Below are 26,920 nucleotides of genomic sequence, written 5' to 3'. Positions count from 1 at the left end.
CTCTGCCTCTTGCCCTCCCGCTCAGCTCAGCTGTCACTCCTTCTGTGCCTGCTCACCACGGACGGAGTCACGGAGCCAGGCGGGTGGCATGGCACTGCACCCAGCACCGCAGACCGCCCGGCAGGCCACGCCACTGCCTGGAAGGCTCTTGGTCACACTCCCTCACACCCCCAGGACACAGCCCCCAACTCAGCAGGCAGTGAACAGGGGTCTCAGTAGGTAGCCTTCCGCCTGCTGCCATCCCCTGTCCCCTTCCCCGGCCCTTGGTGATCAGGGAGGACGCCCGTCCATGCATTCTGGGCCGCCCCCTTTATCTTTCACAGGCCTCCCACCCCAGGTACTGTCTCCTCACCCTCTCTCCATGACCCACACTGACCCACGGCCTGAAGCCCAGCAGCACCACCAGGGGCCTGGACAGGCATCTGTAATCAGTCCTAACCAGTCTCTGTGTCCCTGACCCTCACTCCCCTTCCCGTTCCTCACACCCCCGCAGTGACCTTCCTACAGCTCCAGTCGGGTTGCGTCACTCGCAGGACAGGCAGCCCCCAAGTCCCTTCGCCCTCAGGATCACATGTGCAAACTCCTTCCCGCAGCCCCCGAGGCTCTAGAAGCCCCTCTGCCCACAGCGCCGGCGTGCCACGTTTAGAAAATAAAAATCAGAACAGCCAGTTAAATGTGAATCTCAAAAAAAACTTTATTTCAAATACTGCAACCATTGTGTGGGAGGTATCCACCCTAAAAATGATCCCTTATCCGAAATTCCGGCTTCTCTGGGTGTCCTGCATCTGTCTGGTCACCTTCCCCTGTCCATGTCCGCTGCGTCCCACTTGGTCATCTTCCCGGCGGCACCGTTATCCCGAAATACCTCGCTGAGTTACTGTCTGCACTTCCCGGACACCCGCACCCACGCAGAGCCTCGGATGGCAACTTCGGGCTGGCGGATGGAGCCTGACCTGCGCTGTTTGGGAACGTGCTGCCCAGGGCCCCGTCCGGAGCGCCCCTCCTCGTCCCGTACAGTACTAACTGGAGTACAACCCTCACAACCTCTGTTACTGTCGGGTGTCGCTGCGGTGCCTTTGCAGCCCCATGGCTCCGGTGAAGCAGGCTGTGCGGCCTGGGGTCCCCCTCCCGCTCCTGGGCCTCAGTTTCCCCATTCCCTAAGGCAGGCGCCGGGGACGGCGAGCTGGGGACCCGGGCTCCCCAGGCCTGGCCACTCGCGCTCCCTCGCGGCCGCCTGCGCGCGGCGCTGAGCCCCGGTGGCCCGGCCTCGGTGCTACACCGACGGCGGCCCCCCAGCTCGCGTCCGGCGCCTGCGCCTCTCATCCCTGTCCCGGCTCTCGTGGGATCCCGGGCTTACCCTGCCCCAGCCCTAGGTCGCCGACTCCAAACGCCGTTCGCGGGGGTGGCCACCCTTTTCCCGCGCGCGCAAAACCCCCGCCTGGCGCCCTGCCGCGCGGAACTAGAGGCGAGGGCCGCGTTCCTCCGGGAAGGAAGAGCACTTCCGGGGGCCGGGGCGCACGCGTGTTGGTCCGCATGGGGTCGCTTCCGGATTCGCGTGCTGGGTCGGGGAGGCCGGTTTCCCTGAGGCTGGTGAGCTGGTTGGCAGAGCCCGGAGCGAGGGCAGCGGGCCCCGAGTGGGCGCAGGGGCCGGGCTGGGGAGGGCTGGGGGCGCCGGCCGCGGCCGGCCTGGGCCTGGACGCCGCGCTCTGCTCAGGCCCTAGGTGGGGCCGGGATGGCGAAGGCGAAGGTGCCGACCCCCAAGAGCGCCCCGAGCGACCCCGCGGCTGATCCAGGGCTTGTCAAGAAGCCTACCCGCAAGAAAAAAAAGTTCTGGAAAAGCAAAGCGCGGGATGTAAGAAAGAAACCGACAAGCGATCCCAGGGTTGAGCTGCGCCCTCCGAAGGCCCCGGAGGACTTTTCCCAGAACTGGAAGGCGCTGCAGGAGGTAAGAGCGGGGCTGAGCTCGTTTTCCGGGCCTCCGCGGCCGGAACACAGGAGCAAGACTCGGGGGGTCCGGAAAGCGGATTGGAGTAGAACCTTGTAAACACGACCTTTTCTGGAGAAGGGGCTGTGGGGGTCTTGTGAACCCCCGGGCAGGCAAATAGCAGGAACTTGGCGTAGAGGACCCTAGCAGTGCGACTTCGCGCAGGGCTTTTGAGTAGTTGATGACAGCTGCCCTCGATCCCTGAACTCTGAAAGTGTGCGGACCCTGTCATACGGTCCCCGCGCTGTCAGGCGGGCCTCCTCTGTCGTCTCCGTTTCACTGACGAGGAAATGGGCGCAGAAGGGTCGGCTTATCCAGGATTGCAGATGGGTCTGCAGAACCAGAGTCTGACGCTGAATCCCGCCGCCGTGTTCCGCCGCAGTGGGGCGCTGGTCCGTGGCCTTCACTAACGAGGGCTCCCCAGCGCCCCTGGAGTTGGCTGCTGCTATTGGTTTCCAGAGAGGCAATTGAAGCAGAGAACCAAGGCTCGTGGCCCACGGCCACCCAGCGACTGCTCCTCGGGCTGGGTGCAGAGCCCACGATGGGGGCGTGAGCGCGTGCCCTTGGCAGCTGCTGACCTTCAGAGTCTCTTCCACCGTTTTCTGGAGCCTGTTCTGGAGCCTTTTAACCCCCTCGAAGGCATCTAAGAGTGGAGGTCCCCGTCAGCTCCTGCCTGGACAGACAGGACCCATGAAATTCCTGTGGTCCATGCTGAGTCCCCTCTGGTTTCTGGAGCTGTGACTCTGCCTCTTGGTTTCAAGAGCGTGAAGCGAAACCGAGTAGAAGGGAAGGGATGCTCACGGTGGGAAAACCTTGAGCTCTGCCGAGTGCATCGAGAGGCATAGATCTTCCCGACACCCTCACAGCCGCAGCCAACCGGGAAGCCCTGGACGCGGTGTCCGTGCACCAGCTTGTGGCCTGTCCGGGAGGAAGCGACTCTGGAGTGAACTCTGGGTTAACCGCAAACACGAAAGCAGGTTGCTCTGCATTCCCTCGGGCCCAGAGTGAAGGAGCCCACGCTCATTTACTCACCAGGTAGTTAAGGTGTGGACCTGAGCTCGCTGTTCTCATCGTAAGGGATAAGCAGTCACCTCGCCTGAAGCGACTCCCAGATGAAGAGTGAAGGGGCCGTCCCCAGGCTGTTTGAAAACGAGTCTCTGGAACGTCTGTGGGGCGTGCGCTGAGATGTGGTTGGTGTGCACGTGTGCGTGTGTGTGCACGTGTGCGTGTACAGAGATATGTGTGAGCTATTTCACTCCCTTGTGCGTGGTATCCAAGTTAAAGTTGTCCTGTGCTTTATTTTGGGTCCCATCAGCTGCTGAAACAGAAACCGCAGGCCCCAGAAAAGCTTCATGTCACCTCTCACGTGGATTCCAAAAAGCAGCCCAAAACCCTCCCGGAGAGCCGAAAAGCAAAGAAGGGCCAGACGGGCGTGGAAAAGGCACACCAGGAGGCCCCGGCTGGCCCCGCTCCTCCAGCGCCTCCAGCAAAGGGCAACAGAGCAGAGCACAGTGAGAAGGGAACCAAGGGAAGGACCGATGGTGACTTTGCTCCAAAAGGAGGGGACCTCAAACGTAAGAATCGGAAAGCAGAGGAGGTGACTGGCGCCGTGACTCCAGCCCCGCCCACTGAGTAAGTGCCGCACCAAGGACCAGCCACACTGCCCTGCCCAGCTCGGCCTCTTCGCCACTGGCTGCAGCCAGCCTCGGTCATCAACATGCTGAGGACAGTCACGGCAGCCAGGGCCCGCCTCCTCCAGGGGACCGAGGCAGGGCTGCTCCCACAGCCCTTGCCCCTGCCCCGTGCCCTGCACTGTTTGTTTCTGTGCCCGCTCCCTGTTGCCCCTGGAAGGTGGGCAGACTGAGGGCAGGCTACGTCAGAGCCTCCCTGTCTCTGGGGCAGGGCGGGGCAGGCACCCAGTGGCCCCCCGCGGGGGTTTGTGGAATGAGCAAGTGGGAGCCACGAAGTCTCTCGGGTCTGAGGTCAGTTCCTGCACCTTGATAGTTGGGTGGTTCAGGGCAAGTTTCTGACGTCCGAACCTCCCTCTGGCCACGTGAGTTGTTCGCGGGGTCGGGGGTGAGATGCAGCGTGCTGAGCACCTAGCAGCTCCTCACCGGGGCCTCTGGTGGTCACTCACACAGGCAGGACCTGGAGGCAGAGGCCGCCTCTGAACAGCTCTGCTGGAGGCCAGGTGTCGCCGGGGTGTTGAGTCTCCCAGGGGTGCAGAGCAGGAGTGTCTGAGGGCCTGGCTTGTGTCATTGGGCCACACACGCCCCTGGAAGTAGAGCGGCCGTCGCAGGCCCTCCATGCTGAGGAGGGGAGCCCAACGACGCACTGAAGTGACTCTCGGTGATGCTGCGGGCGCAGTCGGGAAGGAGCCGGCCGCTCAGTGGGGCGGGAGAGAGATCTCTAAGGGAGTGACTTGTAACCTGAGCCCAAAGGGCATGGTGCCCCAGGCAGACACCCCTCCCTGTGTGGGCTGCGTGCCTGGCGTGAGGGCCGCCGGCCGGGACGCACGTGGGGTCTGCGTGTCTGTCTCATCGCCGTGGGTTTGTGGCGTCTCCTGGGTGGGTGGTGGTGCACACACGCCACTCTGAAGGTAAACGGGAGACGCCAGCCTAGTCGTCAGGCCTCGGCGGAGCGTGCTCTCTGCTTGCACAGAGTGGTGGCGAGGGGAGGCGTCCAGCATCAGAGTTCCACCCGCCAGCTGCTGGGCATCTGCCTGGACAGCTCGGTCAGCCTGCCCCTCTCCCTTTCAGAGAAGACATCTGGTTCGATGACGTGGACCCGGCGGACATCGAAGCGGCCATAGGCCCGGAGGCCGCCCGGATAGCAAGGCGGCAGCTGGGGGGCGAGGACAGCAGCCTGGCGCTGGAGAAGCAGGAGGCCTTCAGCGGGTACATGGCAGGGCCTGGGCAGGGGGTGGGGGGCCTTCAGGAGGAGCCGCCCCTCTGCTCTGCAGCCCGGGCAGGTGCCCCCGGCGTCACAGCTGTGCCGCTGCTGTTCTGTCCGGGGTCCTGCCGTACTGACCACGCTGGTGCCTTTCTCTCCGGCAGCCTGACCAAAGCCCTGGCCATGGACTGTGAGATGGTGGGCGTGGGCCCTGCGGGGGAGGAGAGCGCCGCTGCCCGCGTGTCTATCGTGAACCAGTACGGGAGGTGCATTTATGACAAGTACGTCAGGCCAGCCCAGCCCGTGACCAACTACAGGACGGCGGTCAGCGGCATCCGGCCAGAGCACCTGCAGCAGGGTGGGTCCCTCCTGGGGCTGGCGGTCTCCGCCTCGGGGCCTCCGAACCACCCGGCCTGAAGAGCAGCATGCTGTCCCTGAGTTGCTCTGTGTCCCTTGGCAGCAGGGGCTGAGCTGGAGGCCATTGGGGGGGACAGGAGGTGACACAGGTCCTTGGGGACCTGTGACAACTGTGGGAGCCCATGGGAAGGCCGTGCACAGTGAGGGGCCCGGTCTGGCTATCAGGATGGGCTCCGGGGCCTGGGGGTGGGGGTGGAGGGTGAGGCGTGACTGGGGACCTGGTCAGGAGACGGGTGGAGGAGGTGACAGCACATGGCCCAGCTCTGGGTACACCCTGAGGGCCGAGTCTGGGGTTTGCTGGTGGGAGGGCTGTGGGGCGGGAGGGGCAGAGAGGCATCTGACCTGATGCCAAGGTTGGGGACCAGGAGGTCCTAGAAGTTGGGAATTGAGGCCACTGCTCTGTGAGGGGACGGCCACTGGGTCCTCTTTCTCAGCCCCCAAGTCTCTGTACCCAGGAGACAGTGGCCCTGTGCTGCCCCTGGTCCTGCTGGGGGAATTGGGGGGGCGGAGTCATGGGGTGCCAGCCCTCTCCCTCCCTTGTGGGGTGGGAGCAGCCCCCAAGGGGGACCCCCGAGCCCGAGGGCCGGGGCTGCACTTCCTGCCGGCCGCAGCCGAGGACCGGTCTGTTCTTTCCTCCACGTAGAGAGACAGGGAACACGAGCCTGGTTTCTTAGCAGACTCGGTGATGCCTGCGGCCCTTGTCCTTGGCGGGGGTGGGACAGCCATCGACCTTCAGTTGGGCTGTGTGGGTTTGGGGCAGCTGGCCCCCCGTCCTGGATCAGAACTCAGCCGGCCAGCCCCAGAGGCCAGGGAATGGCCGGGACTTCACTCTCACCCAGCACCCCATGGGCCGGTCGCAGGAGAACGGCTTGAAGTTGTGCAGAAAGAAGTGGCAGAGATGCTGAGGGGCCGGATCCTCGTGGGACACGCTCTACACAACGACCTGAAGGTGCGCTCCCCCAGCCCCCCCGCCTGCGCTTCGTGGGGCGGGTATTGACCAGCACCCTGTGCTCTAGGAGCCGGCCGGGTGCTCCATCAGAGGGCTCTCCCGAGTTCTGGCCGGAGGCTGAGGCTCCGCCTCCTTAGTGTCACACAGCAGAGCTGGGTGTGACCTGCACCGGATTCGGCCTCGCCCACTGCGCCAGCACCCTCTGCAGGGGCACAGCCGCCCTCGCCTGTGAGGTCAGACCCCTCTTGTCAGGGAGCCATCCGGGCACTAAGGCTGTGCTCGCCCCCTCTCAGTGGCTGCCGCTGGGAACCCATGGCAGGTGGCGGCCGAGCTCAGGGTCCCACTCTGGAGTCCCAGATGGCATGGCCTCCAGCCTCTGCTCCCTGAGGGTCTGTCCTGAGGAGAACCGTGGGGCAGGCAGAACCAGAGCTTGCCCTGGGCTGGGCCCCACGCACCGTGTTCCGTCCTCAGGTTTGGGGAGCACCCCTGCGGGGGGTCTGCACCTCCTTGAAAACAGCCCCAACCTATGGGGACTCCCCGTCCTCTGCCCCCAAGAACAGACTGGCTGCTGGGTGACAGGGACTGGCCATCTCCCACCCCCCAGTTCCACCACATCATTTTTATCAACGTGGCTCCCACTGTGGGCACCATCTGGAGTCAGCGTGAGACTTTTTCCGCAAGTTGAAGTTCACATCAGTTTCTCTCTTTACCCCTGTGTGTGACACTGGAATTCCTTGTAAGAGGTAGTTTGAAAGAAAACGAGTTATGGCTACAGACGCAGGACGGCGGCGACCGTGGTGGTCTTTCCCCCCAGGTGCTCTTCCTGGACCATCCGAAAAAGAAGATCCGGGACACGCAGAAGTACAAGCCTTTCAAGAGCCAAGTGCGGGTGCGTCGCGCTGTCCCCTGCGTCGCAGTGGCTTCGCTGGCCCCTGGGGGCTTCTGTTTCCCCTTCAACCTGACTAGGAGGAGCCCCAAGGGAAGAATAGAGCCCTAAAGGCCGCCCATGAGAGCTGGTGTGACCAGGCCGGGCTGTGTCCACCGCAGATCTCTGATGAGGCCAGCGGAGGTGCCGGGGCAGAGCCTGTCCCCAGGACGAGCCGCAGGGCAGCCGCTGCAGGCGCGTCCAGGGGAGGTGGCCTGGGTGGGGTCCTCTCCCAGTGTGCTGTGTGCCGTCCCCGCCCCACAGAGTGGAAGGCCGTCCCTGAAGCTGCTGGCAGAGAGGGTCCTGGGCATCCAGGTGCAGCAGACGGGGCACTGCTCGGTGAGTGGGGTCGTCCCCGCCCTTGCCGCAGAGGCGCCTGTCCCCAGTGGGCAGTGGGCAAGGTGCCTCTGAGGGGCCGTGGGTCCCAGGACCTGGTGCTACTGCACTGTGGTCTCTGGCCTCTGCCCGCCCAGCGCCTTGTGCCCCAGCACGCACGTGCCGTCCCTCTGTCCCTGCGTTCCTCCACTGCGTCCCTGACGTGTGCCGTCCTCTGAGTCCCCTCCCCTGGAGCACAGCTGTGACCCCACACCGCAACGTCCCCTCTGCGTGCGGGGCCCTGAGTTGTAGGAGCATCGCCCGCTCGGCCCCCCCTTACCTACCCGGTGTCCGTCGTGTGGCGTGCTCCCACCTGCGGGGACAGTCACGGGTGCTCGGTGCCACCCAGGTCCAGGACGCCCAGGCAGCGATGAGACTCTATGTCCTGGTGAAGAAGCAGTGGGAGCGCCAGGCCCAGGACAGGCGCCCAGCACCCCGCCCAAGGGCAGCGTCCCCGTCCACAGGCACTTGTGGCCGCATCTCAGGGCACGGTGGCACACGCTGCTGAGAACAGCCACTCCCCTCCAGTCTGTCCGTCCGAGCCTGGCCCCGCAGATGAGAGGCGGCCGAGGGGGACCCGCGTGGAGGTGCTGGCCCAGCCCCAGCACGGCGGCATCAGGACGGGAGCTGGGGCCATGTCTGCCCCTCCTGCCCCCGCCACGTCCCAGGGCAGGGAGCACCCAGCTACCCCCTGGGTCCAGCACCGTCTTCTGAGGAGGCCCCTCTCCTGTCACCGCCAGACTCGCCCCTCCCAGGGGTGTCCCGTGGCTGCCTTTGGACTTGCAGGCTCCTGGCAGCAGCACCCCTCCCTGTCCACTCTGCCACTGCCTGCTGAGCCGAGTGAGGTCAGGGCCCACAGTGGCCCCCAAGCGTGATGATGCCGGTCAGGCCCTGTCCATGCCGGTGGCCTGGTCCAGGGTCCCCAAGAAGGCACGGGAGCTGCCACATGTGCGAAGCCCAAGGCGTCCCTGCCCCTGCTGGCGGGAACAGAGAGGTCCAGCCCACTGCGGAATGTAGGAGCTAATAAAGGGGGTTTTACTGGAGTGGAGCCTGTTTTGGTCCCTGTTCAGAGTGGTTGGGAGGCCTGAGGCATCCAGTGTGGCCACCTGATCGGCCAGGGCTGTGGCCACAGGGAGACTAGAATCCAGCACCCTAGCTGCAGACCCCACACACACACCCCCCCCCCGCCCCGCCCTAAGGAAAACGCCTTTCAGGTGCACGATCGGATCCGGGAGGTGAGGAGAAGGCTCCGGGTGGGCATGGCGTCTGCCCTCAGGCCATAGGCGACAGTGCCCCGGCAGAGCAGGGCAGCTTGGCCTCCCTTAGTCTCAGGAGCACATGCTCTGCGCACGAGACCACCTCCTGGGAAGAGAGGGTGCACTTAGTAGGTCACATTCCACCGGCAGTCTCGTCCACAAGGAGCTACTTTGTGACTTAATTCAGCCCTCTGACCAGGCCTGCCCACCCCTCCCCCTTAGCTCCAGGACAGGGTGTTGGGCTTGCAGCCACCAGGCCCCTGCTGCATAAGCCTGGCCTCCAGGGTCCCCACACACTCACCAGGCTGGAGGGGAAGCGTTCCTTGATCTCCTGGGCCAGGGCCCCGATGCCGCTGGACGCCAGCTCACACAGGATGTCCCCTGTGGGCAGAGCAAGGGTCCTGCGGCCTGCCGTGCCCCTCTCCAGTTGCCCGAGCCCTGCCAGCCTGCTGCTCCAGGCCCCAGCTCAGGCACTTCGGAGGAGGGGCCGGCAGGAAAAGGCTGGGTCCCTCCAACTTGGGCGTGGGCCTCGGTGGGCTCCATGCACAGTGGGCACCAGTCCTGTCTCAGGCCCCCCCATCCCCCAGGCAGGCTGGGAGCAGCCGCCTCTGCTGCCCCCTCTCCCCCAGCTCCCTGGAGAGGGTGGCACAGCAAGGGCGCTCACGGTAGGAGGCGAGCTGGGCCAGCAGCCGGCAGATGTTCTCCACCACCTCCGGGTCATCCCTGTGCCGCTCATAGGTCTCCCGGACAAGGGCGAGGCCGCTGCCACTGCTGCGCTCCTCTGGCACCACCACCCGCAGCGCTGCCAGCTCTGGGGGTGAGGGGAGGTGGGCGGCCCAGTCATTCCCTGCGGCTGCCTATGCTCCGCGTCCTCTGGAAACGGGGCGTGGAGGGGGGACCGGGGCCTTCGGGCTGTTGACTACAAAGTGCTTGGGACCCACGGGCCTGGGCCTCAGCACTGGCAGAGGTGGCCATGGTCTCTCAAAGCCTGGGAGCCTCTGAGGTCACCACCCCCCTCCAGCAGGTGAAGGGCAGCTGCACGCCCCCCCCCCCCCCCCCCCCGCTTCCTGGTGGAAACAAGGAGCTCCCAGGGGGTGCCTGGGCCTGCAGGAGGGTGCTGGGGAGCCCTACCGCACCCGTGTTGTGGGTGGAGCCTGTGTAAGCTGCGTGGACAGTGCATCACACACCCTCCTGGGACCTGAGGGGACTGACTCTCCGTGGAGGTGGCTCCACAGTCACACAGAGAGCGGGTGGCCAGGCCTCTGGGGTCCTGGTCACTGGACCCTACCAGCCTCACCCCCTTGCGCCCGGCGGTGGCCCTCAGGACCTCAGCCCCTCCTCCGCCCTACAAAGGTGGCAGCTTGCATCCAACCCAGACTGGAGTTGGGGGCATCCAGTCAGGGTGGAGGCAGGCCTGCAGCCCAGGGTGCCTCTGTCTGGGAGGGAAGACCCTGCCACGCCCTCCGGAGCCCCTCCCGGTGGTGAAGGTGGTCCCACTCCCTTCTTCAGGCCCAGGCCACCTGAGGCAGAGCCTGGCCTGGCTGCGCACACAGACGGGACCAGACCTGGGGACGGGGCAGGAGCTCCCACACACACCAGCTGGCGACCCTGGGGGGCCCCCAGGCCACAGGACATCTGGGCAGAGGGCTGGGTGTGGGCGACACGGAGGGGTTTGTGCCAGGGCGGGGGGGTAGGGGAGTGGGGGCACTGAGACAGCCCCGCCTCCTCGGCAGTTTTGATGAGCGAGGTGCCCGGAAAACTTGGGCCCACTTGTGTCTGCATGGACAGGGTCAGTCCGAGCTGGCCTTGCGGGAAAGAAAAGAGTTAACGAGTGCACGTCTCCATGACACCTTCTGGGTGCCAGGAGTAGAGTTCGCTCCTGTTTTCCTTTTTTGGTGTCTTGCCCCAGGGGGCAGCCAGCTCTGGCCCCAGGCTCACCGGACATCTGGGCGAGGCTGGCCAGTGCCCGGTAGGCGTTGTTCACCAGCAGCAGTCCGTCCTGGCACAGCCGGACGCTCTGCAGGAGCAGCGACACCACCTCTTCAAACAGGTGCTCCTCGATGCAGCCTGCAGAGGGAGCGGCCGGTGCGGCCTCGCGTCACCCTGGGCCCAGGGCCCCCTCCCAGGCCCTGGGGCCCCAGGAGGCTCACCCAGTGTGGACAGCAGCCAGACGACCGCACAGCCGGCTTCGGCCATCTCCCCATCTGCAGGGTAGGTGGCCAGCAACTCAGTGATGGAGGCCGGGGCTTTCTTCAAGAGGCCCTTGTTCACGGTGTCAACTGGAACCAGGACAGAGGACACCTCACCCTTGGGCACCTGCAGGACTGTGCATGAGGCCCCCACCGCTGCCTCCCACCAAGTCCAACAGAGCAGGAGCTTGGGGGGCCATGCCAGCTGTCCTCAGAGATGGGAAGGTGGCTGGCGGGGGTGGGGGTGAGGGTTGCTTTCTAGCCCACCAGGGAGATTGGGGGGATTCTCTTGAGTCCCAAGGTGGGGCTTGGGTGTGGGCGGGGCTGTCTCTTATTGGGGGCTCTCCTGGCTGGGAGCCTTCTTCCCTTGGGCAAAGCCACCACCCAGGTGCTGCCAGACTCAGGCAGGGCCGGGAGGAGAGGGGGCAGCGTGGCGGGGCCCCATTTCTTTTTTTGACTGATTACAATGTTACAGGTGTCCTGGTTTTCCTCCTCTACACCCTCCACCCAGCAGCCCCCACTCCCTCAGGCCATCCCCCCACCCTTGTTCGTGTCCGTGGGTCACGTGTGCAAGTTCTTTGGCTGCTCCATCTCCTGTGCCATACTTTACATCCTTGTGGCTATTCTGTAACTACCTATCTGTACTTCCTAATCCCTCACCTCTTCCCCATCCCCCCAACCTTCCATCTGGCAACCTTCCCATAACTTTTCTCTCGTTGCTGTTAAGAGCCTCTCTTTATCTTTAACCTTTGGTCTTTCAGTAACAGTGTGTCTTGGAGTGGGCCTCTCCTGTCCATCATAACTGCGCTTCCTGGCGGGGGCCCATTTCCGCATCACAAACAAAGGTGGAGGGTGGGCTGACTTCCTAAACCAGGGACTGCAGATGTGAGAGGGGGTGGTCCCCTGGGCAGGAGGCACCCCAGGAAGGGACTCCGCAGGACAGCTCCTCCTCTGGGCCTCTCCTCACCTTTCTTCCCCTCTGCTCCTCGCTCCTGAAGAGCGCCAGGGATAGGCCAAGGAGGGGGACCCCACTCACCGTCCACCAGCAGGATCCAGAGTAGGCGCAGACCAGCGAGACAGACATCCCTGTGGTCAGACCAGGTGCCCAGGCGCTCCACCACATGCTCCAGCAGCCCGGCCTTCTGCAGCTTCTCTGCAGCGTGCCCTGCTGGGCAGGTGGACTTGGGACCATGGAGAAGACCTCCTCCAGGAAGCCCTCCCTGAGCACCACCTCTGTCACACACTGTCCGCAGTCAGGCAGTCCCATGGTGCACTCCCTGTTACTGGGCCCCTGCTGGGCCCGTCCCTGGTGTCCCAGGGGCCACAAGCCCCAGCAAACCTGTCCCATCCCAGGATGGGCCCCGACAGTGTCGCTTTCCTTCCACGGGCCCCAGCCTAGCCCCCTGGGACGCTGAGCGGCCTGAACCCTCTGGGATCCTGCTGGTTCCTGGTGGGACTACCAGATGGGCCTGACAGGCCGCTCTGGCGGACACCTGCTGTTGGGACGTGCCCTGCCCCCTCCCCAAAGTGGCATCAGTGATGCGTGGCCAGCTGTCCGGTCCATCGCCCAGCTGCCCCTGGCCACCACAGGCCTCCAGGTGAGAGTCGGTGGCTCTACCAGGCACTGGGGGTGGGGGGGCTGGTGTGTGCCACCCTGGGCACTCCTCTCCCCCGCCTCCCCTCCCACCCCCAGTGGGGCAAGAGAAGCAGGCATCAGCGTGCAGCCCTAGTTGATGCCTGTGCCCATTTGTGGAGGGAACGAGGGAAAACAGGACGAGGGGGTGGGACAGACCACCCGAAGGCCCCCCTGCACTGCGCAGCCCAGGCGCCCGCCTCAGCGCAGTGGGCGGGCAGACACACCCTGGCCACAGATGATGGTGAGGAGACTGTACACCATGACCACAAGCTGCCGGGCCTCCGGGTGGCTCTGCATGGTGCTCAGCAGCACAGAGGTGATCGAGCTGTCCCTCGGTGCTTTCTCAGCTGGGTCCTGTTCCAGCACTGCTCAGCCAACGGGAGAAGCCCAGGGTTAACCCCCAGCCCTGGGGACCAGGGGCGGGGAGCCCCTCACTCTCTGTGCAGGAAGCGGGGGTCGGCCTTGTGCTACTGCCATGGAGCAGGGCCCCGTGAGGGCTTGTTGCACGAGGGGGTGAAGGACCCACGGGTGGGGGACCCGCCTGGTCGTGCAGCCAACGGTGAAGGGCCAGTGCCGGAGGTGCTGGCTCCCGAGAGCCCACACAGCTCACCGGCAGGGGCGGGCGCCCACCTGGGCCCAGGATGCGCAGCAGCAGGGAGCAGCCGCACAGCTGGATGTCCAGGATGCTCTGGTGTTGCTTCATGATGGCAGCCAGCTCCTCCACCTGCTCCATCGGCCACGGCAGACCTGGCAGGGCAGCGGCAAGGGGAGACTTGGCAGAGGGGCAAGGGTGGGAGGGGGTGCGGGCCAGACCGGACACCAGAGAGGACTGGCGTCGGCAGGGCATCACGCATAGGCCCCATGGACAGGCCGGAGGCGGGCAGGGTGACTGTGCTTGGCATGTGGCCACCCCAGGCATCTTGTCCTCAGGGCACAGCTCTGCGACCAGAGCTTTCCCAGGGCCACGCTCACATGCAGACGTGAACACGGGCAGCTCTGCTCTGGACCAGCCTGCCCGTCCGCAGCCCCTGGCCACACTGCCCCGGGAGTGCCCTCTGGGGTCCCGCGGCTTTCCTGCCCAGCCGTGCTGCGCACTGGCGAGGGACAGTGACGGGCAGGTGACCAAGGGTCCATCCTGGCCTGCTCCTTCTCCACCGCTGCTGCCCTCTCCCAGCCCCTCCCTCTCAGGCCTAAAGTGCTGGTGCCCAGGAAGCCAGGCCAGGGCCAGTCCTCTCCAGACCTGTGTGAGGCAGGCCCGGCTCTGGGTGGCAGGAAAAGCTGCCATGGGAAGGACCCAGCAGCCTCCCTTGGTCTCTACAGGAAGGAAGAAGTCCCATGGCCTCGTGCCACGCCATACCCTGCTCCAGAGGGGGGACGGGGGAGGGGGCGGGAGGGCCAGGGGAAGGGCCAGCACAAGGGCCCCAGCACTGTGGGGCCTCTGCTCTTTGGGGCCATGCGACGGGCCTTTGCGGAAGGAGGGATGGTGGGCTGATGAATGTGAGATGGATGGATGGCGGTGGACAGACGGATGGGTGGCGGGTGGATGGTGGACGGATGGGTTGACAGATGGCTGAATCAGTGGCTGGGTGGGTGGACAGACAGACGGATGAGTAAGTGTGTTCGTTTTCAAGCTGCTGAGACGGGCTGAGTAGGTACGTTTCAGGGAACCGCGTGTTGGCAGAGTTAAAGAGGCTGCCCTCGATGATGGAGTGTTGGGGAAACGGCCCCTGCACTCGGGATGGGGGCAAGTGGGTGCATCTGTGGAGGGCAGTTTGCAGTGTCTGCGAAAGCACGAGGTCTTCATGCTCTACACGCCTAGGAGTGTGCCCCGCGGAAGCACACGAGCGCTCGCGTGGGCTGCAGGGTGCTCGGGTGCCTCCAGGGGGGACGTGGGAAGCGGTGGTGTCTTCTGTGGCAGCCACGAAGCTCGGCTGAAGGGAGGCCGCGGGAGACGGTTTGGACCCCGGGCCACGCACCCCCGCGCTGGGAGGCGGTGGCGACAGAACCGCGGCCCGTCTCATCCAAGCGGGTCGGACAGGCACGGCCCTCGTGGGGACGGAGACCAGCCCCAGAGGTGTGAGGGACACTGCTGGGGAGGGTGGGATGGGGGCCTGGCTCCCCCAGAGGAGCTGGGCAAGGGGAGCAGAGGGGTCTCTACCTAGCTGGTCGTCGGGCATCGTCAGGAGCTTGTTCATGACCTCGAGCTGCACTTCAGGCCGTCTGGGGAAGTTGTGCATGACCTCTGCAGGGGACAGGAGGGTGTGGGGAGGGGGCCTGCCTGCCTCCAAAGCCCGTGACCGTGAGACACGGGGAAGCCGAGCAGCTAGTGCCTCACAGACGCCTTTACACAGAAATGGGGCAGAGCGGGCAGACGGTGCGGGGTCCCTGCGGAGAGCCACGCAGCGGGTGGAGGGAGTGAGCAGCCCACCCACACCCCACACAGTGACACAGGGCCGGGAGGGCGGAGCTGCCCTGGGACTTGAAAGGACCTCTAGCTCCTGTGCCCCAGCGGGGGGCAGGCAGTAGAGCCCAGCACAGGCACCTGGGGTGCGGGGTGCTGGGCCAGCATTGGGCCGGTGACAGAGGCCTGAGGGTGTCAAGTGGCCGACGGAGCCCCACATGCTTTCTCCCCCCGCAGGGTGCACCTGCTGGCCTGGGGTTCTGGGCAAGCAGTAACCACGCGGGAAAGGCTGCTGTGCGGGGGACTCGCTGGCTTTGGGGGCCAGTGCTGGGCGTTCAGGGGCAGGGCAGGCTCAGCAGCCACAGAGGCAGGGAAGGGGGCTCAGGCGGGGCGATGAGCGTGACTGCGGGCCATGAAGCCCAGGGAGGGCGCGGGCAGGGGAGCCTGAGCAAAGTGCGCTGGTGACAGCTGGGAGGGCAGCTGGAGCCCCCACCTGCCGGCCACGCAGGAGGAGCAGTCCCGGGGCTGGGTTGTGGGAGGGGCACTGCCCCTGGGGGGCTAGGACACCGCGGCCCCCTGGGCCCCCATAATCACCTAGAATGCTGGCTACGTGGCCTTCCAGCAGGGTGCTCAAGATGAATGCGGGCACCGCGCGCTGGTGGGGCACCAGGATGACTCTCGGGGGCCTGAAGTTGCTGCTCTCCAGGGCCCGGTGGATGATGTCCCTGGAGAGAGCGGCAGAGCCACGTGGCCGGGGAGCTGACCCTTGCGGAGCTCCCCTGGGCTTATGGACGGAGGGACAGATGACAGGCAGGCTCAGGACTGAGGATGGCCCTGCACAGGCGGACGCTGGCCCCCCTCCCCGGTTGGACTCTGTCTGGCACACCTCTCCTGTCCTCCGGGTGCCCCAGTGTCCCACCTCCAGGAGGGACAGTCTCCCGCCCTGGCCGAGGGAGCAGGGTGCCGGGCCCCAGCACTTCCGCCCGTGTGGGCCCTTCCTCCACAAAATACACCAAAAATCAGCTTTTGCAGCCACGGTGGTGTGAAGGCGCACACAGCCCAGGCTGGCTTCAGCGCTACAGGCTCACTTCTCTGACTTTTAAAATAAACTAGAATCGTACATTTGCCGGGTCCTGCAGCCACCCGCCCCTCGACGGATGGAGAAGTCAGCCTTGTTGTCTGTGTCCTCCAGGACGTGTCACCAGACCAGGTTGGGACAGTAACCCCTGGAGACGCTCAGACCAGGGAGGCAGGGTGGGTGTGGCCTTCGCCCCCCAGGGGCTGTTCCCAGAACGCAGTAGAGAAGCATGGAGAGAGAAACTGGGGTCCAGGCAGCCCCAGGCCCCGAACTCACCTGACCGTTATTCGCTCCGAGGGGGTGACCTGCAGCATTTCGGGCAGAAGGGAGCAGAAGGTCTTGGTGTGGGGGACCCGCCTCTCCTGCACCGCCCTCAGGACGTCCCGTAGGCCCTCCGGCTGGCTCCGGATGGCCTTGCGCAGCAGCATGGCTTCTGTGGCCTGTGAGGGGATGGTGGCGATGAAGACGCCAGGGCACCGGGGCGAGCGCCAGGCGAGCAGGTGGGGAAGACGTGGCGCCACCTCCACCTTCCGGGGCCCAGGGGTCCTTCCGGAAGGACTGGTGGCTCAGAGAGAAGCTGGTGTCCGGGGCCATGGGGGACAACCCTCCTTCCTGCCCACAGGCAGGGTCCCTCGGGCTGCGCCAGGCCCCATACTGGGGACGCGTCACCACCCCAGCCCGTTGGTGACAAACATAGGTCCAGCCCCCATGGCTTGCAGCTGAACCCATGCTAAACTCAAACGGACCGCCGGGCACACCTGGGGCCCGTCCCACCACCACGGGGCGATGAGGACGCCCGGAGGGGCCTGGGGTCACGGTTACTGCAGGGCCAGGTGCCGGGGGTGGGGGGACTGTCAGGGGCACCTGGAAGTGCAGGGTTTGGGTCTCACCCCCAGGAAGGAGCAGCTGACCATGTCAAGAATGATGCAGCCCAGGGACCAGATGTCGGACTTCTGGGTAAAGGAGAAGTTGAGGGCTTCGGGGGCCATCCAGGACTTGTGAAAGGGGTCTGTTGGCAGGAGGGGGGGTGTGAGTCCTGGCCTCCCCGGGGGAACAGCAGCTTAAGAAAGAAGCCCTTGGCCGCCCTGCTCAGGGAGGCAGGGGCAGCGTCTGCTGCGGGAGGGAGGAAGAGGCCCCGGCCCTTGGTCTTTGTGAAGCCGCCTGCCTCGGCAGGTGCCCGCCCGGCAGCTGCTGTGGGTGCAGGAGAAGAAAGAAGGCTCAAATCTGCACCCTCTGGGAGCATCTTGCTCCTTTATTACTTTTTTCTTTTTTGAAAGACTTTATTTTTAGAGACAAGGAGAGGGAGGGAGAAAGGGAGGGAGAGGAACATCCATGTGTGGTTGTCTCTCATGTGCCCCCCACTGGAGACCTGGCCCGCAACCCAGGCCTGAGCCCTGACCTAAACTGAACCCACAACCCATCGGCCTGCAGGAGGACGCCCAGCCTGCTGAGTCGCTCCACTCAGGGCGCGTCTTGCCCCTTTAAACGTCAGGACCTGGAGGCAAAGTTCCAGCTGCCCCACCCTAGTTTCTTAATCTCAACCCCAGACAAGGAGCCAACCGAGCAGAGTCCTGGGTCCAGCTCTGTCAGGCCCTGGCTGGCCGCAGGCAGACCCTCCCTCTCTGGACCTCCATTCCCTGGTCAAACAGCACAGGGGTGGCGGCCAAGGGCCCCCGCCATCCACACTCCCAGCTGATCCACCTACCCACCTACCCACCTGTTCGCCTGTCCGTCCACCGGTATGTCCTCTGTGCACTGACGGCAGTAGGTCAGTGCCACCAGCACCTGCCACCCCAGGGCTCTGGAACACCCCACCATGATGGTCCTCTCCCTCCCCAAAGCTGTGCAAGGCTATGCCCGGTTCCCTCTGCCCTGTCATTTCAAAGGTGGGGGAGCTCATGCCCTGGACTCCCCAGCTCTTCCATCCTCTGGGGCACTTCAGCGCCTGCCCCCCACAGCCTTCCATCTATGCCCATCACTGTCCTCCTGAGGCTCTTCTTCTCCCTCCATGGTGGTCAGCACTTTCTGGGGGCTGGGTGGACCCTGCGTGCCTTCCTCCACCCCAGCGGGGCTGTGGCTCAGCTTCCATCCAGGCACGGTCTGAGCCTCCATAAGCCTGGGGGGCCATGTGGGGACCAAGGACAGGTTTGAGGTCACCATGTTCCAGCCCCCTGAGTGGCCACCGCCTGCTGGACTCCGAGCAGCCAGCTTCGGGTGGACAGCCCCACCCCTGCAGCTCCCCAGCCACCGCAGCCGCCCCAGGCCTGGGGGGCCTCCGGCCACCTTCCTCTGCTCGGATGGTCCACTTGGCTTGGTGGGTCATCAGCGCGGGGGCGCTCAGGTCCTGCAGCTTGCAGTGGTTGCGGCTGACCAGGGCCACGTTGGAGGGCTTGAGGTTCCTGAAACCAAGGGGCCACCTTCGCGCCGCACCCACGGGGCCGGCGTGTGCCCTGAACCTAACCCCTGCCCCACCCAGCCCCGCAGCAGCAGCCCCGCCCCTCTCCCCCACATAAGCCCCCTGCAGCCCACTTTCTGAACGTGGTCAGTTATACACAGGAAACACGACTGGGTATTTCAAGTCGCAGGAAGCGAGCCACCTGCAGGTGGGACCCACCCGTCCTCCTGCGGCTCCTCCCAGGCCTGAGCTTTGACGCCTTTGCTCGAGGGGCGACCCTGAGCCCTGAGCGCTTCCCCCGGATATGCGGTCCACCTGGTTTCCCCTCCTCCTTGACCTACGACACTGATCCCAGCCGACGCCATTCCCAGCCCCTCAGACCATCAATTCCAGAGGGAGGACTGGGGCCGGTCAGCTAATCTCCAGTCTGGTCGGAGGAGTACTTTATCTGCCCTCTCTCCTCGTACTCTGGAACGGGCCACAGAGTCAGCTCGCCTTCCTTGAAGCTGCGTGGGAGGGCGGTCACTGGAGGTTGGGGTGGCGGCGTTCTCACCACGGTGGCAGGAAGGCTGGCGCTCTGGACAGGTTCTGGCCCTCACCACGGCTGCGTGCGCCGCGGCCCCAGCCCGTCTCCCTGGGTCCCACATGCAGCACTGATGTCCAAGGGGACACGCCGCCTTTTCCTGCAGAAGCAACCTGCCCCCCCACCCCGCGCCCAGTCACCTGTGGACAATGTTCAGCCGATGCAGGAACTCCAGAGCGTCCAGCACCTGGCCCAGCACATTGTGCATCCACTGGGGAGAGAGCGAGAGGGGCCCGCGTTGCAGGGGCCGCAGGCTCGAGCGCTGGGGCCCCCGCAGCTGCTCATCCAGGGCAGGGACCCCTCTGGGAAGCCAGCAGGACCGGGCCAGGCTGCGGATGGCCGCAGTAGCCGAGAGCTCAGACCCCACACTCCTGTCCCCATGAGGGGACGCCGGGTGCCCCACGGCTCTGGACCCACACCCACCTGTGGCTGTGGGCCACGGGTGGGTGGCAGAGAGGGAGAAGTGCTCAGGGCCTGCTTGGGGCTCACCTTTCTGTCATAACAATGAAAAGAGCCCTGACAGAGAACATTCTGGAAGCATTCTGCATCAGAAACAAGATGCAGCTCGTCTCCAGGGTAGTGACTCTCCAACCACGTCCCTGGGATTCCACACTGGGGTGTCAGCGAGCAGCCGAGCGGGCAGGACCCCGGGCTTCCCCCCATCCGCCTACAGCCGAGGCTGGCTCACCGGCTGGGCTTCTGAGGACACTTCAGGCTGGAGAGCCCCTCCCCCCCCGGGGAGCCGGCCTTAGCAGCCCCTCTGCACAGAGATGGTGTGGGGCGCCACCCAACACAAGGGTGCTCGGAGCACATGCAGACAAGAGCCGTTCAGGGTGGTCCGTGGACCTAACTGTGAAAGCCACGGCGACCTGGCTCAGGAGACCATGTGCCCTGGGGCAGGAGGGGCCTCTCCCCCAGGACTCAGGGGCACCAGCCAACCGGGGACGCTGAAGCAGACTTCACTGCAACGAAGAACTTCACTGTCGAGAGAGAGCCGGCCCAGCCGGGTAGCTCCAGTGGTTAGATCGTCCTGATACCCAAAGGTTGCGAGTTCAATCCCGGTCAGGGCCCACACCGAACCGACCGGTGAGTGCACAAATAAAGGACAACGGATCGATGTCTCTCTCTCTGCCTGTCTCCCTCCCTCCCTCTGCCTCTCAACCCAATAAATAAAGATTAGAAAGAAGAGAAGAAAGAGAACTGGCGAGCCACCGGCCGGGAGAGGACTCTCCGGACCCTCGTGCCCAGGACGCAGAAGGAGCTCACACAGATCAACAGGAAAGGGCAGACCAGCCCGGGTGAAAGCGGCAACAGACCCGACCAGATACAGACGGTTCCCCCGTGGCCAGGAAGCGCTCGCTCTGGTCATTCACGATCACTAAAATTAAGTTTACTTAAATTCTTTCATTTAAGTAAAAAAGGCAGACACGCCGAAGTGCGGCCAGGACATGGAGCCGGAGTGCTCGTGCTGGCGGTGACAGCGAGCCCCGGGCCGCCTAGCCAGCAGGAACACGGAACGTGCGCCCAAGCTGCACGCCTGCTCTGCGGCCCGGGGGCTCCTCGCCACGGTATTGGTCCCTGAAAGATGAGCGTCTGGGTCCACCAAAACAACCCCAGCCACGTCGGGGCCGCGTTGTCCCTCGGAGCCTCGCACTGGCAGTGACCCAAATGCCCACAGCGCCCGAATGGATGCCGGCTCCACGTGGCCGTAACGCAGCCGCAGCAGCAGCCACAGAAAGGGAGGGAGTCCAGACGTGCGCTTGGCACTGGTGGGCCTCAAAGGCACCACGAGAGAAACGAGACACAAGCGAACGTGAACGACGCAGCTGCACGTGTCCGCACGCACGGACCTCAGGGCTGGCAGAGGCCAGACCGCGGGTCCTGACTGACCAGGACCGCCTGGGGCTGCGGGGGTGCTCCACACCCCGATCAGGGATATTGCGGGGGTCCGACCGTGTGAGCGTGCCTAGCTGCACACACGGACCCAAGGACAAGGGCGGACAGGCCCCAGGGACCCGGCCTTCCCCTCCGCCCCACCCCCACTGGGGGGCCTGAGACATCACAGGGTCCAGGTGGCCCCCGGCCTGGAGCCCCGGACAGTCTGTCTTACCTCCCAGTCAATGACTTCCTTTGCCTCCCTCTTCTTCTCGATGACCTTCTGGAAGCTTCCCTTGCTGTAGTCCATCACCAGGCAGAGCAACAACGAGGAGGTCTGCTGGGGACATGGGGCCCCTTGGCCAGGTGCTGCAGGTCTGGCCCCAGAAACCCCAGCCGCCGTTCGTAGTGGCTGGGGGAGCTCCGCCTGCTGGGGCTGGGGTGCTCGAGCTCCCATGAGCGGCCCCTGCTCAGGTCTCCAGCCTCACCCCCACCCCTGTTGCACTTGGACCTGGCTGCAGGCTACATGTGGCCAGGACCCCGCCCCTCCACGGGAGAACCTCTCTCGGGCTCAGCTCCCATCCACCCCTTCCCTGGGAGGGGCCTGCCTGAGGGGGCCCTGGCACACCGGGCCAGGGGCCACGGCCTAGGGCCCTAGGAGGACCCCGCTCTCCCTCCCGCAGGGAAACCGCACCCGCTTGGTGTCTCCGTGTCTCCTGAAGGGGGTTTAGAGACGCTCAGAAAATGGATGGGGCGCTGGCCTCTCCTCAAGTCCTCTCTCAGAGCCCAGCCCAAAGGGAGGCAACGTGTGTGAGGGGGACTTCGGGTTAGGGTTGTCAGCCCCAGCTGAGACACTACTGTGGCCAGGTGATTAGGGTCTCACACGCAGCAGAGGCCTCCCAGCTTCCCTTCACCTGCAGCCCTGCCACCCCCAACATTGCCCCTCCCCTCAGTTCCGGGGTGGGGTGGGGGGGAGTAACTGAAGGGTAAGAAGGCACATAGCCTACAGGGCGGAGCACAGGCTCAGGGGCTGCGAGACCCGGCCGGGCACCCCTGGGGCACCTCTGAACCTCTCTGCGCCAGGGACGTGGGGATGGCACTGCCAGCCCCAAGGGCCTCCCGGCTCTGAGGAGGAGCGTGCAGCTCCCTAGTCAGCCGTGCGGGTCCAGAGGACCGGGACAGCCTGGAGACGTGGAGGGGGCAGCAAGGGCCAGGCCCCCCAGGCCTGCCTGCTCCCTCTGGGAAGAGCAAGGCTCCACCCTCAGGGGGCGGGGCACACTCAGGGGCTGAATGTGTCTGGTGTTAGAGTCACATGCACCAGCCTCACCTCCGGGCCAGGCCACCACCTGGGTGAGAAACTGGGAGGACCTAGCTTCTTCTTGGAACTGGGATAATGACCCCTCCCCCACTGAGTCTGTTGGGGCGCACCTGAGCCGATGCCCAGAGAGCCCCCACTGTGGCCCTAGAAAGTGCCGAGTCAGGGGTGACCACGTTTACAGTCACTGCCACTGCCACTCAAGGGGGGGCCACGGTGTGGGGCGCTCTGTCCGCAGTCGCCCTTCCTGCGGCCGCCAAGGGGCCCTGGCCACAGGCGTCGGCTCTGACCCACCTGGCTGCTCCACGCGATGAACATCTCCCGGTAGATGGAGATGTGGGCGTGCCGAAGCTTCAGCAGTGGCATCAGCTGCGGGCACGAGAACAGAGGAGGGGAGGCGGTCGGGGACCTGGATTCTCAGTTCCTGCTTCCCTGTCCCACAGGCCAACTGAATGCCAGCTTCCTGCTCCGAGCAGGCAGGGCACAAGGACAGTGTGTAGCTGGCTGGTGGTTCGGAGCCACGTGACCCGGTGTGGGTCCTGGCTCCAGCAGGTGCACACAGCCTGTGCTGTGTGACGGAGGAGCAGCTCCTCAACCTCTCTGAGCCACCTCGCCGCACCTGAAGATGGTGACAGTGGCATCTGCCTGGCAGGGTGTCACAAGGACCGAGGGCCCCGATGCAAGCCGAGTGACTGGCGGAGCAGGGAGAGAGACAAGCAGGGGAGGCGGGAGAAGGTGGGCGGCTAATGGGAGGGGGTGCACTGAGGCGCGCTCGTCCTCCTTGCCTACGTGCGGGTGCCCTGGCCCTGTCCCCAGCTGGAAGTGCGGTGCAAAGGGACACAGCAGGCAGCAGCAAGGGATCCCGCAGCGCCCGAGAGCCAGGACCGCACCTGTGTGGACAGGCTGTGGGGTCTGGGGGTCTGGGGGCCACAGGTGGGCTTTCTGTCCCTCTGTCGTGGCCATGGCCGTGGCCCGGATGGCTCGCCAGCTCTGCCCGGGGGAGCGAGGGACGTGAAAGAGCGCACAGCCTCTTTCTCACAGGACTCTGCACTCTGCGGGTCCCCTAGTGTAATGGGTATTCTCACCATTGAAAACACCTTTTAGGAGATGGCTACTGGGGGAGAAGCCGAGGGACCGGGTGGACGTGTACACTTGGTCCTCCCTGAGGACGTGCACCAAGCTGTGTGCGCCCAGGCGGAGACATTCGTGTTCAGGCACAGGCGCCCTTCGTGAGCTGTGGGCTTCTGGTTTCCCCGCAGCACGTGGTGAGACCTGGTTCTCACCCTCCCGCCTCCACCCAGGCTTCCCCCGTCACTCCGCAGGAGAGCACAGAATGTTCTCCGTGTGTTCTGCATCGTGTCCTCGGGGGGACCCACCCGGAGTTACCTCCTCCAGGGCCTCGTTGGCATGGTGATCGTCGAGACACTCCACCTGCAGGGACACAGGAACACTAGTTCAGTAAACCTGTCATAAGCCATCACCATAACCATCACCATCACAATCACCACCTCCATCACCATCACCACCACCACCGCCGCCACCTCCATCACCACCATCACCAACACCAACACCTCCATCACCATCACCACCACCACCTCCATCACCACCACCATCATCACCACCACCTCTACCACCACCACCTCTACCACCTCCTCCTCCACCTCCATCACCACCATCACCACCACCACCACCACCACCTCCATCACCATCACCACCACCACCACCTCCATCACCACCACCATCATCACCACCATCTCTACCACCACCACCACCTCCTCCTCCACCGCCATCACCACCATCACCACCACGGTCAATCACTACCACCACCTCCTCCACCTCCTCCACCACCATCACCACCATCATCATCACTACCATCATCACCATCACCACCATCTGCACTGACTTTTTACAAAGTTCCTGATTGCCCATGAGACAACAGGGCCGTCCCCACCTGGGCCAGTGACAGAGCAAGAGGTGGGAGAGGACCCCAAGCCCACAGACAGGAGGCCTGGCAGAGCACAAGGGCTCGCCACCTACATGGGTGTCCTGACCTCGATGTGTCCCCGCCATCACCGAGGTCCACCAGGAGGTGCCAGCTCTCTTCTCATGGGCCCCTGGTCCACCTGGCCCACCAGACTTGGACACGCAAGGGCTGTCCCCCTCCGGTCCGCACCGCACCCTGCCATGCCGGAGAGAGGGCCTGGCGTCTGCTTCTTAGCCCCGTGTGACCTTGGCCAAGTCCCTGCCCTCTTTTGTAAAATCGGTGGCCCCCAGTGAGGCAGCTTGAATTCAATTCGTCTAGGGAACTGCGTGACCCTGGCTTGCGTGCAGCCTCCCGGAACCTCCCTCTCTGTGGCTGTGAAGTGGGGCCGTGGCTCCCGCTTTGCTGGGCCGGCAGGGGACTGAACAAGATGATACCTCACTGAATGACTGGTTGTGGCTGTTGTCAGGGTGAAAATGGGCACTTCCTCTCCATCGAGGTGACAGCCATGTATAAGGGGAAGCTGGAGCGCCTAGCTACCCCCATGCCTCCGCCCGACTGGGTTTGCCTGGAGGCTGGCTGATAGGAGTCTGGCTGTCGGCTGTCGCATTGGGAAGCTTCTCTAACAAGGGGACCCACCCCCAGTGGGTGCCCGGGTGCAGCCACTTACCTGCTTTATCACAAGCCTTGCTCTGGTTTTTCTCTCCTCCACCACCAGGTTGACCCCCAAGGCCCCAGGGTTCAACTGGTCCAAAACCTACCCGCAGAAAGGGAAAAGGCTTTCAGGAAACTCAGCCTGCTTTTCCCTTCCCAAAGTGTGCTCAGCTCCAAAGCTGCCCCGGCTCCCCCCACCCCCGACTTCCCTTCGGGCCCCGCAAGCATCTCTGCCCCATTTGGCAGATAGAGAGAATGACCCAGAAGGCCGAGGAGCCGTTTGAAGGTTGAACTGGAGCCCATCTCTTTGGGGCCGGCTCCGGAGCTCTTCCGATGGCCCCGGGCCCCGTCCTCAATTTGCAGTGAGGGTCAGCGGGCATCCAAAGAGCCAGCACAGGTTTGTCCACTCTCTCCAGCCCCCTGAGATGCCAACTTCCAGCACCTGCCTCCAAACCGGGCATCCAAACAAGAAAGTAACCAGTACAATCTTAGGCACAGCCACACGTGTGCCTGGCACGGTGCCACGCGCTCTGCATGCCGGTCCCCACGACTGCCATCCCCTGTCCATGCTGGAGGACACGGAGACCCAGGGGCAGGTCCTGCCTGAGGCTGTAGCTCTAGTAGCTGAGGTGTCCTGCACTGGACTGGAACTCACTCGGGTTGGACCCTGGAGCCTGGATGTGAGCCAGACCTGCTTAGAGATGGCTGCAGGCTGGCTGATGGGTGGAGGAGGCGGGGCGGGACGCAGAGGAGAGGTGTGGGGGCGGAACCCCTGTCTAGGGACTTTCTGAGACCAGAAAAGTTTTAGGGTTCTGTGACCCAGCCTCTGTGAGCGGCCTGAATCCTGCTCAGGGAGGAACAGGGGCAGCGTCCTGAGCAGGTGACGCTGCCGCGAGATGCTTAGGCCCTCATCCGAGGCAGCACACTGAACGGTAGAATGCACCTGTGTGTCGGATAAGAATTTCTTTCCCCCTGAAACAGTACCTTTGCTTTTCAAATCTCTGGCCCCCCGAAACCCACCTGCTTCACCACCGGTGGGCTGCCCTAGAGTCCCCCCACCCAAAGTGAGAAAAATCTCAGGCACGGGTGATTTTCAGAAGAATGGCGTTTTCACAAAGGCCACATCGAACGTTGCATGGCGTTGGTGTCTGACGTGTGGAAGCGTTTAATTGGACGGCCATGGGTCTGCACTCTGCAGCTTTCCTTTTGAACAGGGTCCTACACCTGTTCATAGGCCAAGGAAACGGCCCAAGTCCCCTGGCTGGGGACTACTGACAAGGTGTGTCCAGAGTTTAGGGGCTCCTATGAATTGTCCGCGTTCTGGGTGTCCGGTCCTCATAGGCCCGAGCCCACAGACCCATGGGAGAGAAGGATGGAGCTGTCTCCACTGGCAAAATTCAGGCAGACAAGGCTGGGGAGTCCTTTATTTCACCCATGGTTTCAGAAAGGGGTAAACTGAGACCCAGAGAGACAAAGGGAGCCCAGGAGGTCACCTTTGGGGGTACCCTCTGAGCTGGAATTAGTCACTGGCCAGAAAGCGCGTCCAGTGCTTCCCTTGGCGGGGGACCTCGCTTGCAGCCTCTACCGAGGCTGCGACCGTTAAACCAAGTAGGGGTTCGGGGTGGCAGCAGGAGGTCCAGGACCCTGGTGATTTATCCCCAGTCCGGTCGGGCCCTTGTGCCCCCAGCCTCCCCTCCAGGGGACACATCAGCACCTTGTACTTTTCCATAATGACTCCAGTCCTCTGACTCCCTCGGTGGGGCGCTGGGGGTGCGCCCCCAGCAGGCGCCAGCAGTGGGACCTTCGACTGAGCGTGCTCAGTCGGGACCGGGTCTTGGCAAGCACCCCATCCCCCACCCTGGGGATGACCCTCAGCCCGGGTGTGTCTGCCTGACCACGTGGCCCTCCTGCCCAAACGTTATCCGCGGGGACACTAGTCCCTCTGGAGAGCAGGCCCTCAGGGCCTGACCGCTTTAAATTTCGTGCTGGGTGGAGCCTCGAGTGCCGGGGGCGGG

The 26,920-nt window shown here is 64.4% G+C and overlaps 2 protein-coding genes across 4 annotated transcripts; one reads left to right on the top strand and one right to left on the bottom strand.

Annotated features, from left to right (window-relative positions):
- Positions 1 to 1,511: 1,511 nt before the first annotated feature.
- On the top strand, positions 1,512 to 8,585 carry REXO4 (REX4 homolog, 3'-5' exonuclease). 3 transcript variants are annotated; one of them, XM_024562373.3, is made up of 9 exons: positions 1,512 to 1,590; positions 1,715 to 1,945; positions 3,300 to 3,616; positions 4,744 to 4,881; positions 5,041 to 5,234; positions 6,154 to 6,242; positions 7,057 to 7,131; positions 7,432 to 7,506; positions 7,892 to 8,585. In XM_024562373.3, exons 1-9 carry the CDS (start codon positions 1,534 to 1,536, stop codon positions 8,048 to 8,050), a joined length of 1,335 nt encoding a protein of 444 aa, XP_024418141.2. In that variant the 5' UTR covers positions 1,512 to 1,533; the 3' UTR covers positions 8,051 to 8,585. The 3 variants fall into 3 exon arrangements, with proteins under 3 accessions (XP_024418141.2, XP_024418142.2, XP_053774878.1); XM_024562374.4 differs by lacking the exon at positions 1,715 to 1,945 and having other exon boundaries at positions 1,515 to 1,590; XM_053918903.1 differs by having other exon boundaries at positions 1,526 to 1,945.
- A 136-nt stretch (positions 8,586 to 8,721) lies between these two features.
- On the bottom strand, positions 8,722 to 26,821 carry STKLD1 (serine/threonine kinase like domain containing 1). Its single transcript, XM_045196888.2, has 19 exons — positions 26,620 to 26,821; positions 24,922 to 25,008; positions 23,657 to 23,701; positions 22,565 to 22,639; positions 21,191 to 21,292; positions 19,221 to 19,291; positions 18,386 to 18,501; positions 16,993 to 17,111; positions 16,379 to 16,542; positions 15,619 to 15,749; positions 14,782 to 14,865; positions 13,254 to 13,370; positions 12,848 to 12,988; positions 12,024 to 12,152; positions 10,949 to 11,077; positions 10,737 to 10,865; positions 9,463 to 9,609; positions 9,100 to 9,179; positions 8,722 to 8,904 (listed from the first exon to the last, which is right to left on the bottom strand). Exons 1-19 carry the CDS (start codon positions 26,632 to 26,634, stop codon positions 8,815 to 8,817), a joined length of 1,971 nt encoding a protein of 656 aa, XP_045052823.2. The 5' UTR covers positions 26,635 to 26,821; the 3' UTR covers positions 8,722 to 8,814.
- Positions 26,822 to 26,920: the final 99 nt, after the last annotated feature.

Source organism: Desmodus rotundus, chromosome 1, assembly GCF_022682495.2.
Source record: "Desmodus rotundus isolate HL8 chromosome 1, HLdesRot8A.1, whole genome shotgun sequence".
Lineage (NCBI taxonomy): Eukaryota > Metazoa > Chordata > Mammalia > Chiroptera > Phyllostomidae > Desmodus > Desmodus rotundus.
This window is presented reverse-complemented; position numbering and strand designations above follow the sequence as displayed.